General features: G+C 40.9%; 1 protein-coding gene across 1 annotated transcript; it reads left to right on the forward strand.

Annotated features, from left to right (window-relative positions):
* The first annotated feature begins 8,314 nt into the window (after window positions 1-8,314).
* Window positions 8,315-16,385, forward strand: lox (lysyl oxidase). Its single transcript, XM_080765189.1, has 7 exons — window positions 8,315-8,943; window positions 11,861-11,972; window positions 12,527-12,658; window positions 13,418-13,574; window positions 13,832-13,927; window positions 14,876-14,991; window positions 15,527-16,385. The coding sequence occupies exons 1-7, from the start codon at window positions 8,403-8,405 to the stop codon at window positions 15,531-15,533; spliced, it is 1,161 nt and encodes a 386-aa protein (XP_080621315.1). The 5' UTR covers window positions 8,315-8,402; the 3' UTR covers window positions 15,534-16,385.
* Window positions 16,386-16,477: the final 92 nt, after the last annotated feature.

Below are 16,477 nucleotides of genomic sequence, written 5' to 3' on the forward strand. Positions count from 1 at the left end.
GTCAGCTGAATGTTTAAAATATAAATGGAAAATGTATTCCGGATAATTCCATGTGCTTTTCTGTTGGAGAACAGCAAGGGGCAGTAGAGAGCTAGCTCTGACTTCACTAGTCCACTTGAACAAGTGTGCTTGTAAAATGATAACTAATTTTAAAATAAAATTATGGCTCCTTTTATAAATTGGTATTAAAATATATCATTTCACTGCCTGCCTGCCTGCCTGCCTGCCTGCCTGCCTGTCTGTCTGTCTGTCTGTCTGTCTGTCTGTCTGTCTGTCTGTCTGTCTGTCCATGAGTAGTTATTTGTCTGTCTGTCAATGAGTAGCTGTCTTACTGTCTGCCTGTCTATGAGTAGCTGTCTGCCTGCCTGTCTATGAGTAGCTGTCTGTCTGCCTGCCTGCCTGTCCAATTGTCCATGAGTAGCTGTCTGTCTGGCTGTCTGAGTAGCTGTCTGCCTGCCTGCCTAATTGTCCATGAGTAGCTGTCTGTCTGCCTGTCTATGAGTAGCTGTCTGCCTGCCTGCCTAATTGTCCATGAGTAGCTGTCTGTCTGCCTGTCTATGAGTAGCTGTCTGCCTTCCTGCCTGTCCAATTGTCCATGAATAGCTGTCTGTCTGTCTATGAGTAGCTGTCTGCCTGCCTGCCCAATTGTCTATGAGTAGCTGTCTGTCTGTCTATGAGTAGCTGTCTGCCTTCCTGCCTGTCCAATTGTCCATGAGTAGCTGTCTGTCTGTCTATGAGTAGCTGTCTGCCTTCCTGCCTGTCCAATTGTCCATGAGTAGCTGTCTGCCTGCCTGTCCAATTCTCCATGAGTAGCTGTCTGTCTGCCTGTCCAATTCTCCATGAGTAGCTGTCTGTCTGTCTGCCTGTCTATGAGTAGCTGTCTGCTTTCCTGCCAGCCAGCAAGTTGGTTAACAGAAAATAAATTGTTATGGCTGAGTAAAATAAAATACAATAAACACAATTTGCCTGAAAATAGATTACCCAGCTATGACCTTGATGAGTAGTGATATGGCTGACTGAGTAAAATAAAACAATCTACCTGAAAATAGATAGCTATAAGTGAAGAGCAATTTCCGCAATTTCCTCAATTTCCATTTCCGCAATTTCCACCATTTCCGCAATTTCCATTTCCACCATTTCCGCAATTTCCGCAATTTCCATTTCCGCATTTCCTCAATTTCCGCAATTTCTGCAATTTCCATTTCCACCATTTCCGCAATTTCCGCAATTACAATTTCCGCAATTTCCGCAATTTCCATTTCCGCAATTTCCGCAATTTTCATTTCCATTTCCAACTATTAATGGCAGCTGGGTTTCATCATTCAAATAAAATAGAATTCTGTCCGTTTAGCTATAAAATTATGTCAGGGAATAGGGATACACAGTATATGTCTTTCATTTGCATTGCATCTCCCCCCCCCCCCCCCAAGCTTTTATTTTCGTTCTCTAATAGTATTACTTATAATAATGTAATTAAAGATAACTTCATTCAGATTTATTTATTTTTATTTCATTTTCCAGATTTGTTTTTCTTCTTTTTTTTAGATTTTCATTGGTGGGCCAGTCATAATGGTCCCGCGGGCCTGAGGTTGAGTATCACTGGCCTACATTATTCTATGACATTACATTATACTATTACCACCACTATGTGTATTTCTCATCTACCACTGCGTTGTTTGTGTCCGTTTGACTCCCCCACGCAAGGAACAAAACGGATTATGTCGAGGCCTTTAGTCCTGCATCTAAATACTGTATGTGTGACACGTCTCTCTCTCTCTCTCTAGCTAAGGTCAGACAGAAGCCAAAAGGTCAACTATAGCAGCTATATTTGCACACAAATGCCTGTTATATTTTAGAAAAATCTGTAGAATGACTTCCAAGTTCCTGTAGTGCAACCTTAAAGTAGCGAATAAAATAACCACATTAGTTACAATAGTTAGTAGCCTAGTCTAAATATAAAACACCATTATAAGCGCAATTCTTTAGAAACTGTTGGTCACAAGGGATATGGTTTCAATACCATTGTGCTAAGAGACAACAGTTTTTATGTTCAGTGTGGTGTGCTAGAGTAGTTCCTGCCAAAACCCTAGCCTAGCTGTAATTATTTTTTTCAACGTGAAAGAGAGAACTTGGCCATGGAGTAGACAATCTCCACATGTGTGATTTCTGTCACGTCGACATCGACCGGTGGTCAACGTAAGAGAAATGTTCAGGATAGATGCGAGATATGAAATGTGTCCTGAGCTCTACTCAAACCTGTTTGATATGTGGACCAGAACAGGTCAAGGATTACACACGCAGACACATGGGCGCATGTGTGTGTGTGTGTGTGTGTGTGTGTGTGTGTGTGTGTGTGTGTGTGTGTGTGTTTGTGTGTGTGTGATCATGTAACTCATTCACATTTTCCCTTTCTGCAACAGTCATTGTGTTGTCATATTGAGCACTCTTATTCTACAGGAGTGGTCCCAATGTGAGAATGTTGCATAGATCTGGATATGTTCAAACTAAAGTATCATTATATCTAGAAATATTAAGACTAAAGGCTAGAGGTTAACAGTAGGAAAGAGCCAGTCAAAAGAGACTTGAAGTGTCCTTGAGCAAGACACTGAACCCTCAAACTGCTACCGATAAGCTGGTGCCTTTTATGGTTTCCTCTATCGTCAGTGTGTGAATGTGTGTGCGAATGGGTGAATGTAATGTACATTGCATAAAGTGCTATGGATAAAGATGCTGTATTGTAAATGCATCATTTACCAAATTCAATCGATCAAAACTAAATCACACCCAGTGTGAAGTGAGCGGTGCCGTGATGATGACGTATGGTGAAGACGTCTGATGATGATGTATTGACCCACATGGGGCGGAATTATAAGGAATATAGACACACATACACAGATCTTCATCTTCCACTTCTCTTTAAAGTTTTGGATAAGAAATAAGAAATCATTTCCCATTCCCCACAGACATAAACTGACACTCTCTTACAGGAGAAAGACTGAGCTCTACCTTAATCTACCCCTGAACTGTATATGTCGGACACTATTTTAGTGTAGAAACGTCAAACTGGTGTATATGTTCCTTCTTAACCAGTTTTATAGGCTGCTGGACTCTGCAAGGAAAGTTCTTTGTTCTTTCTTACAGTAAAGTCTACACACCTCTCTGGCTCTGTCTCTATCCCGTCTCCCCCACACACGTCTTCTTTTGTTTGATGCTCTGGTATAGAAGTCCTCATGTGCTGCTGGAGCCACGTAGCACAAAGTCAGGGTTCTCTTTTTTTCTTTTCTTCTTATTTTTTCTCGCACCAGGGGAAGGAGGTGGTTCTGTGGACAGACTGGAAAGACTAGGCCATCTTTATCACATCAATATATGGTCTGGAAAGGACAGCTTGCATGAACCGGTGACAACATGTAACAACAGTCTTTCCCAGTGCCTTATGTAATTCAGATGGAAATAGGCCTTTTCAGTAAAGAGTTTTAGTGTGGTCGTGGATGTGAAAAAGGAGTCCAAAAAGAGCTGACAGCTGGGGGACCCTGGTCAACAAACTTGAACAAAGTACAGCATATAGGGTTTAAGTCAGTGGTTCCCAAACTGTGGGTCGGGAACCATTTTTGGGTTGCAAAGACCCATCTTTATTGGTTGCAAGAAAATATCCTCCTTTTTTAGACTACATTATATGTATGTTGGTTGTTTCCCAGGGGTTTGAGCCATCACTCTACCAGAATCCGCATGATGCAGAATCACATGGTTCTGATTCTGAGGGGTTGTATCGTTTTATAGGCAGTTTGACCAGAGTACAGCAAGCCCGGATGGAGTTTCACTGGGTTGGAGGTTCAGAATGGAGATGCCTGAGGGGCCCAGGCTACCTTCAGCTACCTGCCCAAATTCCCTTAGGTACCAACAGCACAAGGCCAGGTCTGGGGATGTGATTAGTGTGTTTTCCACCTGTATGTTTATCACTAGTCCCTTTTTAAGGTGAGGAATGACTTTAATAATTTGGACTAACAAGGGCGCAGCTGAATTGTAAAACCGTTTTAAATATGTTCAATGACAGTGTGTCGCACGCACGCGCACACACACACACACACACACACACACACACACACACACACACACACACACACACACACACACACACACACACACACACACACACACACACACACACACACACACACACACACAGTGATCAGTGCTTCCCCTAGAGGACAGTGGTCAAGGCTTATGTGGGGTCAGTTGCTGCGTAGATGCTGTGTTCTAATCTATACTATAGTATTTACAGCAAGGAAACACACACATTCAACTATTTATACAAATTTTCAAATGACTGGCTGTAACTGCCCTCACTCACTCACTCACTCACTCACTCACTCACTCACAAGCTCATTGACAATCTGGTTGATCAAATGAGCATTAGATTGCCGGCTATAAGCATGACATCAAATACTAGCATTACGGGATGTCCTGTCCATTGGCTCTACAGCTAGTAGTCAGCAAATTCAAATCAGCAACTGGATATTAATGTTGAAGGGATGCTTACCAACTGGATATTAATGTTGAAGGGGATGCTTACCAACTGGATATTAATGTTGAAGGGGATGCTTACCAACTGGATATTAATGTTGAAGGGGATGCTTACCAACTGGATATTAATGTTGAAGGGGATGCTTACCAACTGTTGTAGGGGATGCTTACCCAATTCCGCTATAAAAGCCTAACCTAAGGCTTTCCCTTTCTTTTAATTAGAAGATATTGACTCACTGTGGACTTTTTGCAACAGCTACTACACTGTATATGTTTTTAGTTCTGGAAAAAGAACAGAGGATAGTTACATCAGCTACTGTATACTGGGAAATGCCAAGCCAGTCTAACCATGATGTGTCTGATTAGACACAAGGCCAAACAAGCTGCTAGAATATCACTAGTAGATGTACTGTTTGTGTTTGATTTACACAACAAGTATATGACTGTACCAACCAAGTGTTGTTTAGTCCCTTTTTACAGGCAGGGTTGGTATGCAAGACAAGCAAGACAACAAAGCATACTCTCAATCTCTCTCTCACTCCCACACAATGAACATGTTTCTGGTTTTCGTGCGCATTCGTGTGTGCGAACACAAGCTTGCACACTGCATGCAAGCATGCAGTGTGCATGCATGCATTAGTTGCAACATAGCAAGTACCTAACTTCAAATCTAATTTTCTCCATTTCTCTTTTATTAAATCTTGCAGCTGCTGCTGATGATGATAAAGGTAAACGCAGTGCTACTGTGTCTACAGTTTCCATGAGTCTTTATGTGTTCCTGTTGGAGTGAGGGCCCCTGCAGGCAGCGGGGCCCTCATTATGGAGCCTCTAAAGAAAAACCTCAGATCAACCCCTGACACCTGCATCTCATTGGGAACAGCCTGCCTTTGATGTTTACACAGATGTTATAAAAATGAGCTTTTGTTCGGCCTGATCGCCATTTTCCTAGTGGCAGGCAGTAGTGGCTGGCAGGGACAGGGTGGTAAAATGTGTACACATGTTGTTACCTAGTGGCAGGCAGTAGGGGCTGGCTGCATGAGGCTGGCAGCAACGGTAAAGTGCATACACATGTTGTTACCTAGGTGTTGCCAGGCATACAGTGCATACAGTATACAGTAGCTATACCGGCTACTGATCAGCACCAGCATGAAATGGGTTCATTTCTATGGATACAGTCCCCGACACAGTCCATCCAGATTCATGCTCAGGTGACATTGTTTGATTACAATATATCCCGGACCCTATCTCACCTGTGAGGATGACAGGAAAAGACACACAAGAAATATGCAACACGCATCAATGAGAAGACCAGGAAGAACAATTAGCTCTGGAAATGCTAGTCCCCGCAGGCTATGAAAGATTGACACCTGTCTACCACCCACAGACACACAAACACACAAACACACACACACACACACACACACACACACACACACACACACACACACACACACACACACACACACACACACACACACACACACACACACACACACACACACACACACACACACACACACACTTATCACGCTATTTTTGCTGCTACAAAAGGGAGGAACCAAAGCCAAAGAATTTTACTATACTCTTACTCTTACTCTCTTACTCAGAGACATATGCATGCATGAGATGTAACAATAAAAAATACTGGATTGTTTCATGCAAAAAACTGACCCACTAGAAAACCCCAAAACCTTTTCCCCCCCTTTTTACTGCCTAACGTTACACTGCTGGATAAGGAATAGTGATAGAGCAGTTAATGTTAGCTGATGTCCTAATGCCATTGCTTTATCAAATTCAGGATCACCACGGCATCATTATATAACCTGACCTGTACGTTTGGAACAGCATGCATGACAACTATAGAACACAAACAGTAATGATGATATATTATATTTTCTTTCTATGCCTTTCACAATATTATGTCATTGACACATTTTTTTTTCAATATGACTTGCTTAAGGCAGTATTTTTATACAATTATAGGTTTTTAGTAGACATTACTTATTCAGAGTGACTTAGTTACAAGTGAGTTGTCTATATCTGGTACTGTATTGCTATGATTATGTTCCGTTTCATAAAACAAATACATTGGACAGAATTTGAAAATGTTGCTTCCTGCATGGTTTTATGTATGCACGTGCATGTTGACATTCTAGGCCTGGGCAGGTAATTTAGATGAACTATAACTGTTAAATGACTAGCTTGAAAATATTTTTAAGCGACTTAAACAAGTAACTTGTTTGAAGCAGCTCGCAGTATAATTTTAAAAGGAAAGCTGAGAAGCATGTGTGTGTGTGTGTGTGTGTGTGTGTGTGTGTGTGTGTGTGTGTGTGCGCGTGCGTGCGTGCGAGGTGTGTAAGGTGTGTGTGCGCATGTGTGAAATAAAACAAGAGCATACAATGCATGCATTTTCCCCTTTTATTAGTGCTATAAGAAGCATATAAATCAATAAATGTGCCTAGGCATATACTGTTTGAAGCAGGTGATGAGCATATAGATGGGTTAGACATTCAGATAAGCAACATGTTTATGTGTGCTTTGTGCCACGTGGGTGGCACGAAGCACAACTGGAGGAAACCTCTCAGTCGGTAAGTGCCTTTTAAAGCATCCTGAGGTCTCAGCAGGGAGACGGGAATATGAAACATGGGGAGCAGGAGGGAACGCGTTCCACTCATAAAATAAAACAAAAGCCTGGACTGTCTTTATAACAAGGAGTTTACTGAGCGAATCCATTTAACCAGTTTTCAACTTCAGAATACTAATGTCCTTGTTAAATATATAAAGCTGTGTTTTAAGTGTACGTGTTGTAAGGTAGACAGAGTGTTTGACAGGATTGCAGAACTCTAAGAGGACACAACTGGCTGACCACATGTACAGCACTAACTCTTTCCAATGACTAACTAAGCAAACAAGGTAGCAAAACGTTGCCAGTCTGCTGATGGTCTGAAAAGATCTAAGCACTACACTACTGACAACTTTGACCTTGACTACAATTGAACAATGATTGCAAGCATGAAGCATCCACTGTCAAAAACAAATAATATTGATAATAATAATAATGATAATAATAAATATTTTAAATTATAATTTAACATAATATGGAGAGGGGGTAGAAACAAGTCTATATGCATCTTGTATAAAAAAAACTTGCATTATAGTGCAGTATAACTATACCTATAGCCTACACAGTGTGTAATAGTACACCATGGATAGGCTACTGTGGACTATACCATACAAATCCATCTGAGTTTAAAATGAGAGACCTATACTACTGCAAAAGAGATAATTAGCTAGGTCACAACAAGACAGCTGAGTGACCAAAAGAATGTCACAAATTACACCTCCTGGTGTGGAGAAAGGAGCAGCTACTGTATAGTGAGCTAAAGTGAAAGAAAACAATATAAGGCTTAAAGAAAACAAGTTATTTTTATACCATTCTATTTTATTCCATTCTAAAACTATCTGTTTATAAATTACATGAAAATGCCGAATTAACATGGCTATTAAAGAAAAGGTTGTGTGTTGTTCTGGTAAACGTATATTCAGCATGGCTATAAAACAAATGGCAGTTCAATAAAATGGGAATGATGGTCAAATTAAAAGTTTCACATTGATGACACTAAATTAAATCTAATCTCACAGTAGATCATCTTCCCACAGTGGTTTGTGTAACTTGGAATCCGTTTAAAACTGGAACTCCTCCTCTGCCTCCTCTCCACTTTCCATCAGCAAGTTAGATGTAGTGACCTCTTACTTCAATATATAGAACCCTTAGTTGTGAAAAGTAGGCCTATATGTGAGCAGCAACTGTGCAAGTGGATAGAATATTTTTCCTATACCATTAGTTATAGTTTAATTTATTTTTAATCTCATCTTTAGGAATGAAGGGGCTGTCATTCGACGCAATTTTGTTGTCCATCACACAGCTATGCTTTCTTTGTAGTTTCTTAGATAAGGGTCGCTGTCAGGACGGCTCCCGGACAGGTGCGCTGAGGCAGGGCTTAACATGGCAACATAACGGTCAGGTCTTCAGCATTCGGAGCCGCGGTGGTTCTCAGTACCAGCCGTCAAACCGGAGACATAGCGACCCGGCCCATCAACGGAATCCCGTCGTCGTCGTAAGCAACAATAACGACACCTTGGCGGCCCCTTCTTCTCGAGGCTCCCCGAGGCTCCCAGCTAGCAGCGGCGGTGCGCAATTACGCGCCGCGCGTCAGCAGCGCCCAAACCGACCAGCAGCTCCCCGCGCTGAGGACAACCCTGCAGCTGTTAGGCGGGAGGACATGATGGTCGGAGATGATCCATACAACCCCTATAAAGCGTCGAATTATTATCCTTATTACAACTACTACAACTCCTACCACAGACCGAGGCCCGCTGCAAGAGCCAGACCTGGTCAAGGCACCAGCTATCACCAAGCTGGTAGGGGGAATTCCATTCTCGCATTATAACGTGTAAATGTAGCTTACTACCCGTCCCATAGTTTATGTTATTCTCTTTTTTCCCATGTGATAAAATGAGCGTAGACCACTGTGCTTTCATGCTTGCTGAGTCACACGATTTCAAAAGATTACATGTTTTTGTTAACCTACTCTATAATATTTTCATGTAGCCTATAGTCAAATGAGATTGTTGTGGCATTGTTCTTTAACACCGTGCTGTGTTAGTGACTCATATATTTGAGGCACTGGCAAGTTTTTACTACTTTGACACTCTTTGTCAGAAATTGTCACATTAGGCTATTTAATTCACTCTTCAAAATAGTTTTTGGTAAAGATTTTCCGTTATACAGTCAAGATGATATGCATCACAATTTACCTAACTTTAGATTTTGTAATTTAGGTGGATTATGATTGTGCCATATATCTACATGCATATGGATTAGATGAAATTCCATCAAATTGAGAGTGACAATTTAGTCAAAAATGTTACTCACTCATGTTGTCCTGCTTGCTCCATAGTGTTTGGAAAAACACATTCACTTTATTAATATTTTTTTGAATTTAGCATGGGGGCAGCAATCAATGTTGTCCCCAATCTCAAACACTTTTTAAACTAATCACAATTTGCTTATACTGAAGTAGAATAAAAGGGGCAGACAGTAGACAGCATTTAGTGGCGTGCACAGATAGACACTAGGGGGTGCTACAGCACCACCTGCCCTTGCCCTCTGGACAGCAATGTGCCCTTTTGAAAAAAAGGGGAAAAAAGTACAGTGTACCACTGGACCATAGTGACATAAAAAAAGCTTCTAATATATTATTTATGCCCCAAAATCTATAAATCTCACACTATTAAGACAACCGTCCGGTTCCACACGCTGCACAAAGTGTCCTTTTTCACTTGAGCACCTGCCCCTCTAAATGTCTGTGCACGCCACTAGGTGTTGCACTTTTACAACACCTGTTGCATAAGGTTCTCTATTTCCCCATATCTCCCCATCAGCAATAATCATGTAATTTGCAACATTGTAAATACTTTGCTCAACAAAAATGGCTTACTGTGGAGTTGCCAGACTGACGCAAGTATTACAATTAAATTGTAGATTGACAGATATAGATGGATGACAATGACAGAACCCTGGTCCCTAACCTTGCAATACCATGCAGGCTTTAGACAGTATAGGCCTACCTGTGGAAAGCCTGTTTCTAAATTCTATGAGCTACTCAGAGCTCTGATCCAGTCTAGAGCTACTGCGTCCGCCTGTCCGGTAATAAAAGCCAGTTTCCTCATCCCCTATACTCCAGATCAGATCAGCAACCTTGTGTCTCCCAAACTTGTGTCTCCCAAACAAGATATCTCGAAAACTTGGCTGGGTTGCCATGCATGTGTGACCAAGGCTGAATCTCAGTACCGGCCCTGAGCAATTTTGTGCCATAGGCAGGATTTTTCGTGATGCCCCCTTGAAAAATGACCATGGCCCCCTTGTGTTCTAAAGCCTGTGGGGTTTTTTTGCTTGGTGGATGCCCCCCCTCCCCTCATGATGCCCTAGACAACTGCCTGTTCTGCCTGATGGGATCTGTCACGCAATACTTTGGCAATAGAATATTCTTTATCGTTATTACTTTATAAGACATACAACCATTAATTATTTGAGTTATTTTTAGCTTCAGTAGTTTCAGTTCATCATTAGTCCGGCGGAACCGGAAGTCTCTGCTCACATATCCAATCGACAGTGGTAGGTATATTAATAAGGAAGGATCATCATAAGTCACTGAGCGGATATACAATATTATATATATGCAAAACAAATAAAGAATAACAGAAAAATAAAAAAGGAACCTATTTTGACACCGGTCACACATGAAATGTAGGCTACTGTGTGTGCACCTTTGTGTTCTGCAAGTGATGAAATCTACTGACTTTGGTCTAGTGCCACCCACAGACCAAAATGTCCACTTACACAAGATAGATAATAAGTCTAATGGTTGGATTACCATGAGTGCATTCATGCTCCCCAGTGGATGAATTGTAGCCTATCTGCTGCCAGTAGTGATGCCATGTCTTTTCCTATAGCACCACAAATCCACAATTAGGCTAAAATGTTAGCCTCAATCCCAGCCTTACTCATCTGTGAAGAGAAAAGCCAAAATGTCCACATGCATGCATCTAATGGACAGATTTCATGAAACTTTTATGACCATAAAACATTTGAATCTGTGTCAAAATAAAATTGAAAACCGCAAAATAGGATATTTATTAAATATAGTAGAACTATATAATATAATTAAATATTAAACTATTTTTTGACACAGAATCAAATATTTTATGATGATAATTTACCAGGAGCCTGGATGTCTTGGTTCCAGGCTTAACAATAATTTTTATCTTTAAAGTTTTATTGATAGTCATCAGTGAAGACAGACAGGAAAGTGGGAGGGAGAGAGGGGGAGAGACATGCAGCAAAGGTCGTCATGAACGGGACTCGAACATGCGACACATTGTCAGGCCAGAGCGTATATGTGGCACGCGCCTGGACCACTTGGCCAGCGGGTCACCCTGGCTTAGCAATAATTCATATAAATAATTTAGGAAATCTCTATGTGAAAAGTTAATGGGCTTTCCCATGTGGAACCACAAAATAGCTTGAGGAACCCACTGATTCCACACTAACCTCCTTAATTATTATTATTATTATTATTTTATTTATTCTAGCCCCACTAAAGAGAATGAGGATCGCAATGACAGTCAGCTCAGACCACTTTGGTCTGGCTTGGTCAGCCTCTGAGTGCCTGGGTGGATCTGTAAGTGTCATTAAAGTTGGATGGGATCCTTTAGTTTGTTCTCTCTCAACTGTCATGTTGGCTGAAGGATATATGTGTCCTTCTCCTGAGTGTAGGAGGTCTCCCTGACCTGTACCCTGACCCCTACTACGTCCAGATCTCTACATACATCCAGAGACTCCCCATGTACAACCTGCGCTGTGCTTCAGAGGAGAACTGCCTGGCCAGGTATACAGTACTACTCTCTCTGTATACACTACTAAAGAATACAGTGCAATACTAATGAGTTGTGTTGAATATACTATTAGAAGAGCGCTCATATATACATCACAAAACAAAAACTAAAATCCTGCCACAGCTTTGCTATATCCTAACTCCACCCACAGGCTTACACATCCTCGTTTTCTTTTGCACTATACATTCATGTTAATTGTATGGGAATATATTGTATTTTATTATTGAACACAAAGCTACTGTGACCACACGATTCATAACTGCACCATTTGCATTGATGACTGAGTACTTTGCAATTTTAATTTAATCCATGCAGGAAGCAAAATTGTACAATGAGATTTATGATAATTATCAATATGCACGACCCGATGTAACTATTCCTTGTCCAATAACTTGACCAATAACTCTTCTGCAATCCATTACTAATCTCCTCTCCTCTCCTCTCCTCTCCTCTCCTCTCCTCTCCTCTCCTCTCCTCTCCTCTCCTCTCCTCTCCTCTCCTCTCCTCTCCTCTCCTCTCCTCTCCTCTCCTCTCCGGTCCTATACAGTTCAGCAAGTTATGCTCAAGACTATGATACCAGGGTCCTCTTGAGGTTTCCTCAGAGAGTGAAGAATCAGGGAACAGCGGACTTCCTCCCCAGTAGACCTCGCTATGCTTGGGAATGGCACAGCTGCCATCAGTAAGTCACAGAGACTTTAATCATTTTGAGACAAACAATGGAAATACTTTTACATGACATTATATTATTGTGCAGTAATACGGCAGTAGACTATAGTCACACTACACAAATGGTCATGTATAATGCCTCTGATCATCTTATATATATTAATCAGAATAAGTTAAAACTTTGTTAGACCATTAGTGATTTATTATGCTTTTTTCCTATGCCGAAATATTTCTTGCTTAAATTATCTGCACATATCGCTAAACTTATTTGCCATTTTTACTATTTAAAAAACCTTTTAAAATAGGTCAAATAGCCGATCTACAAGCTCACAACGTCTCGATGTAGATCGGCTAGTTGAACTATTTAAAAATGGTTTTCAAAATAGTAAGAAATGGCAAATAAGAAAATTAAGGATAAGGGATAAGGGTGGCACAAGATGGAGCCCCTATAGTGTAAACTTATGTATAACCCTTTAATTCTATCAATCTGCAGGCCAGTAGCCAGTAGGCATTGTGAAATCAACAACACAACAACACAAACATTAAATGCCATTGACAATGAATGGAGAATTTATGTCATATGTGAACTGACAAATCGACATGTTACGTCATGATGTGCGATGATAAGAGCAAAGCAAATCGGCTATTTTCGTCCTACACAAAGTATGTGTTGTACAATGATAAGAGCGCCCCTCACTTTTAATTGACTAATAATTTGTTTAGTCGAGGACAGCCCTAAATGACAATTACATATGCTGTGCTTGTACGTCAGTCACTTCCACAGTATGGATCAATTCAGTCTGTATGAGCTGTTGGATGCAAGCACCCAGAGTCGGGTTGCTGAGGGACACAAAGCTAGCTTCTGCTTGGAGGACACGTCTTGCGACCCTGGATACTACCGCCGCTACGCCTGCACCTCTCACACACAGGTTTGGATAATACACATGTACAGTAACCTATGAAAATCCTGCCAGAAGCCCAGAAGCCTAATATCTCTCTTTGCCAGAGGGGATTCCCTATACACAGACACAGACACAGACACAGACACAGACACAGACACAGACACAGACACAGACACAGATCAGATCTGATCTGATCTGATCTGATGATGATGATGATGATGATGATGATGATGATGATGATGATGATGATGATGATGATGATGATGATGATTGTTTCTGTCCAGGGTCTGAGTCCTGGTTGCTATGATACCTACAATGCTGACATTGACTGCCAGTGGATTGATATCACCGATGTCTCACCAGGAAAATACATACTCAAGGTCATACAGTATACTGTATACTTCATTGAACCATGTAAATCCTATGTACCTTTTCACTGCTGTCCCCCAGGGGTCTACAGTATACTGGGTCCCCACTCCTCTCCTTTTTTGCTTTGCTGAAAATAGCCAATCTACAATCTCACAATGTGGCACACTGTGAGGCATTGTGAGATTTTATATCTGTTATTTGTCCATTTTTGCTGATTGTTTGCCTGTTATGACATGCCCAGAATAGGACCTATTAACATACCCTAACCCCTAAAAGCCAAAGTGCAGTAACTACGTTTTTGGACACACTGACTTATTTATTTGTCAGTATTTATATTGAGCGAAAACAGTAGCCGTAAGAACAGATATAATTTAATTAGTACAATGACATTTATATGCCGATAACCCTTTTGTCTGGCCAATTTTTTAAACACTTTAAAGTCCTTATATTGTTTTATTTGCACTTTGTACATGTAGCCCCCAGCCAAGACCCAGCTCGCAACAGCCCTGCCAATCGGCTGCAGCCCTATTGGCACGGTAGGTTGCGCGTTGGTCTGGCGAGTGGGAGCCCCGGGTTTAATCCCCGCTTCTGCATAATGCTACATACGGACAGCAAAGCAGGCTCGGCTCCAGGATTAAATGACTGTATACAGTACAGTATAAATATATACTGTACTGCTGTTCTTATAGCAGTCCCCCTTTTGTCTGCATAGTGCATACCAAATCTCTTTGCTTAAAATCTACGCATTGTGAGAATTTAGATCTGCTATTTTTGGCAAATATTTACCTATTTTTGTTGATTGTCCTGTTATGACATGCTCAGTATATATAGGACCTATTACCATGCCCTTTGACTAAGGAATGATGTAATTTGTGGACAAGCTAATTATGTTTGTATTCTCATATTGCCAGTGGTAGGCAATAGATTTCAATATAAAAACTATGTGTTTGTCTTATCAGTTGACGGTAAACCCAAATCAGCAGGTTCCAGAGTCCAACTATAACAACAACGTAGTACGTTGCGATGTACAGTACACTGGCACAGCAGCACATGTCTCTGGCTGCAGTATCACCAGGTAAGACTTGCTTCTCCTCTGTATCTCTATTACATTTCTGTTTCCTTTCTGCTGTAGACAACAAAGGGATGACTCGACCCCCCCAGTCACCACTACACATGGCATGGCACTGATACTGAATTCAACAGCACACACATATTACACAGCTACCCAGAGCAATGGGTAGCTAGTAGCTACAGTATAGCTAGTAGCTACTGAATGTTACCTTTGGAACAGAGGGGTTTAAGACCTTAGGGTGACCTGAAGTCAAGTCGATTTCTTTACAAAGCATTATTTAACAACACATTTTGACCAAAGTTCTGTACAATGAAGACAAGTAAAATCAGCAAAAACATCCATAATTAACAACTTAACTTTAACCGGAGTCCCCCAGGGCTCTATAATTGGTCTGTCCCCCCCCCTTTAAATACAAAAAGAGCTTGTAGATCAGCAATTTGAGGAAATTATGATATCCTAATGTCATGAAATGTACTAAACAAATTATTATTATTATTCTGTCCATTGCTGATTTAACTGTTTTTCTGTTTTCTCACAGCTACTGAGCCTGAAATAAACCAACGCAGTGGAGCAGAGGAGAAATTATGCTAAACATGTTGACACTCAAAGGCTGTTTTTACACAAGCACTGCATGCACTGTAAAATCTTGAGTGTTAATTTAACTCTGAGTGTGACTCTTGAGTTAAGGTCCCTGCACACGTTGGTATATAATAATAAAAAAAGAGAGAGAGAGAGAGAGAGAGAGAGAGAGAGAGAGAGACGCACGTCGCTTGCACGCACGCACGCACGCACGCACACGCACACACACACACACACACACACACACACACACACACACACACACACACACACACACACACACACACACACACACACATTGAGTGACAGTAATAAACAAAGATAGGCCTACAGTAAAAGGGGGCGTTAGAGGGGAGATGAGAAAATGGAGAAAGAGATAAAGTATTCAATCAAGAAGCCTTTGTGTATTGTCAAACATATACTGTTTTGATGTCTATGTAATGTATTCAAGTGTAGAGAAAGGCCATTTCCAGATTTGGTGAATTTCATGAAGATAAACATTAACAGTTTTCAGATTTAAAATATTTTGCATTGGTTGCATTTCAGTAATGGTGCTTAAACACAATATTTTGTTTACTGTAATTGTGTCATTATAAGGATTGTTTTCTAATTGTGCCAGTGCGAACCTAAATCAACCACCTACCTAGGAGGACACAAAATACCTTATTTAATTTTTGTTGAGTGACATATTTTGCACAACATTTTGTTGCAGAAGCATAAATCAGGGTTGGAATGTGGACGTCAGTCTATAAGGAGAAATCTGTATATAGTGCAAGATGTATTTTCATGAAGGCCTGTACTTGTAAAGTATAATATCTGCAGAGCATGTATATTGGCTTGGCTGTCAGGTATCAATAAAGTTTGCTTGAATGTGAATAATGTATTATTATTGTTATGTCATATGATTGGT

Source organism: Protomyctophum bolini, assembly GCF_963924005.1.
Source record: "Protomyctophum bolini genome assembly, chromosome: 6".
In the NCBI taxonomy this organism is placed as follows: domain Eukaryota; kingdom Metazoa; phylum Chordata; class Actinopteri; order Myctophiformes; family Myctophidae; genus Protomyctophum; species Protomyctophum bolini.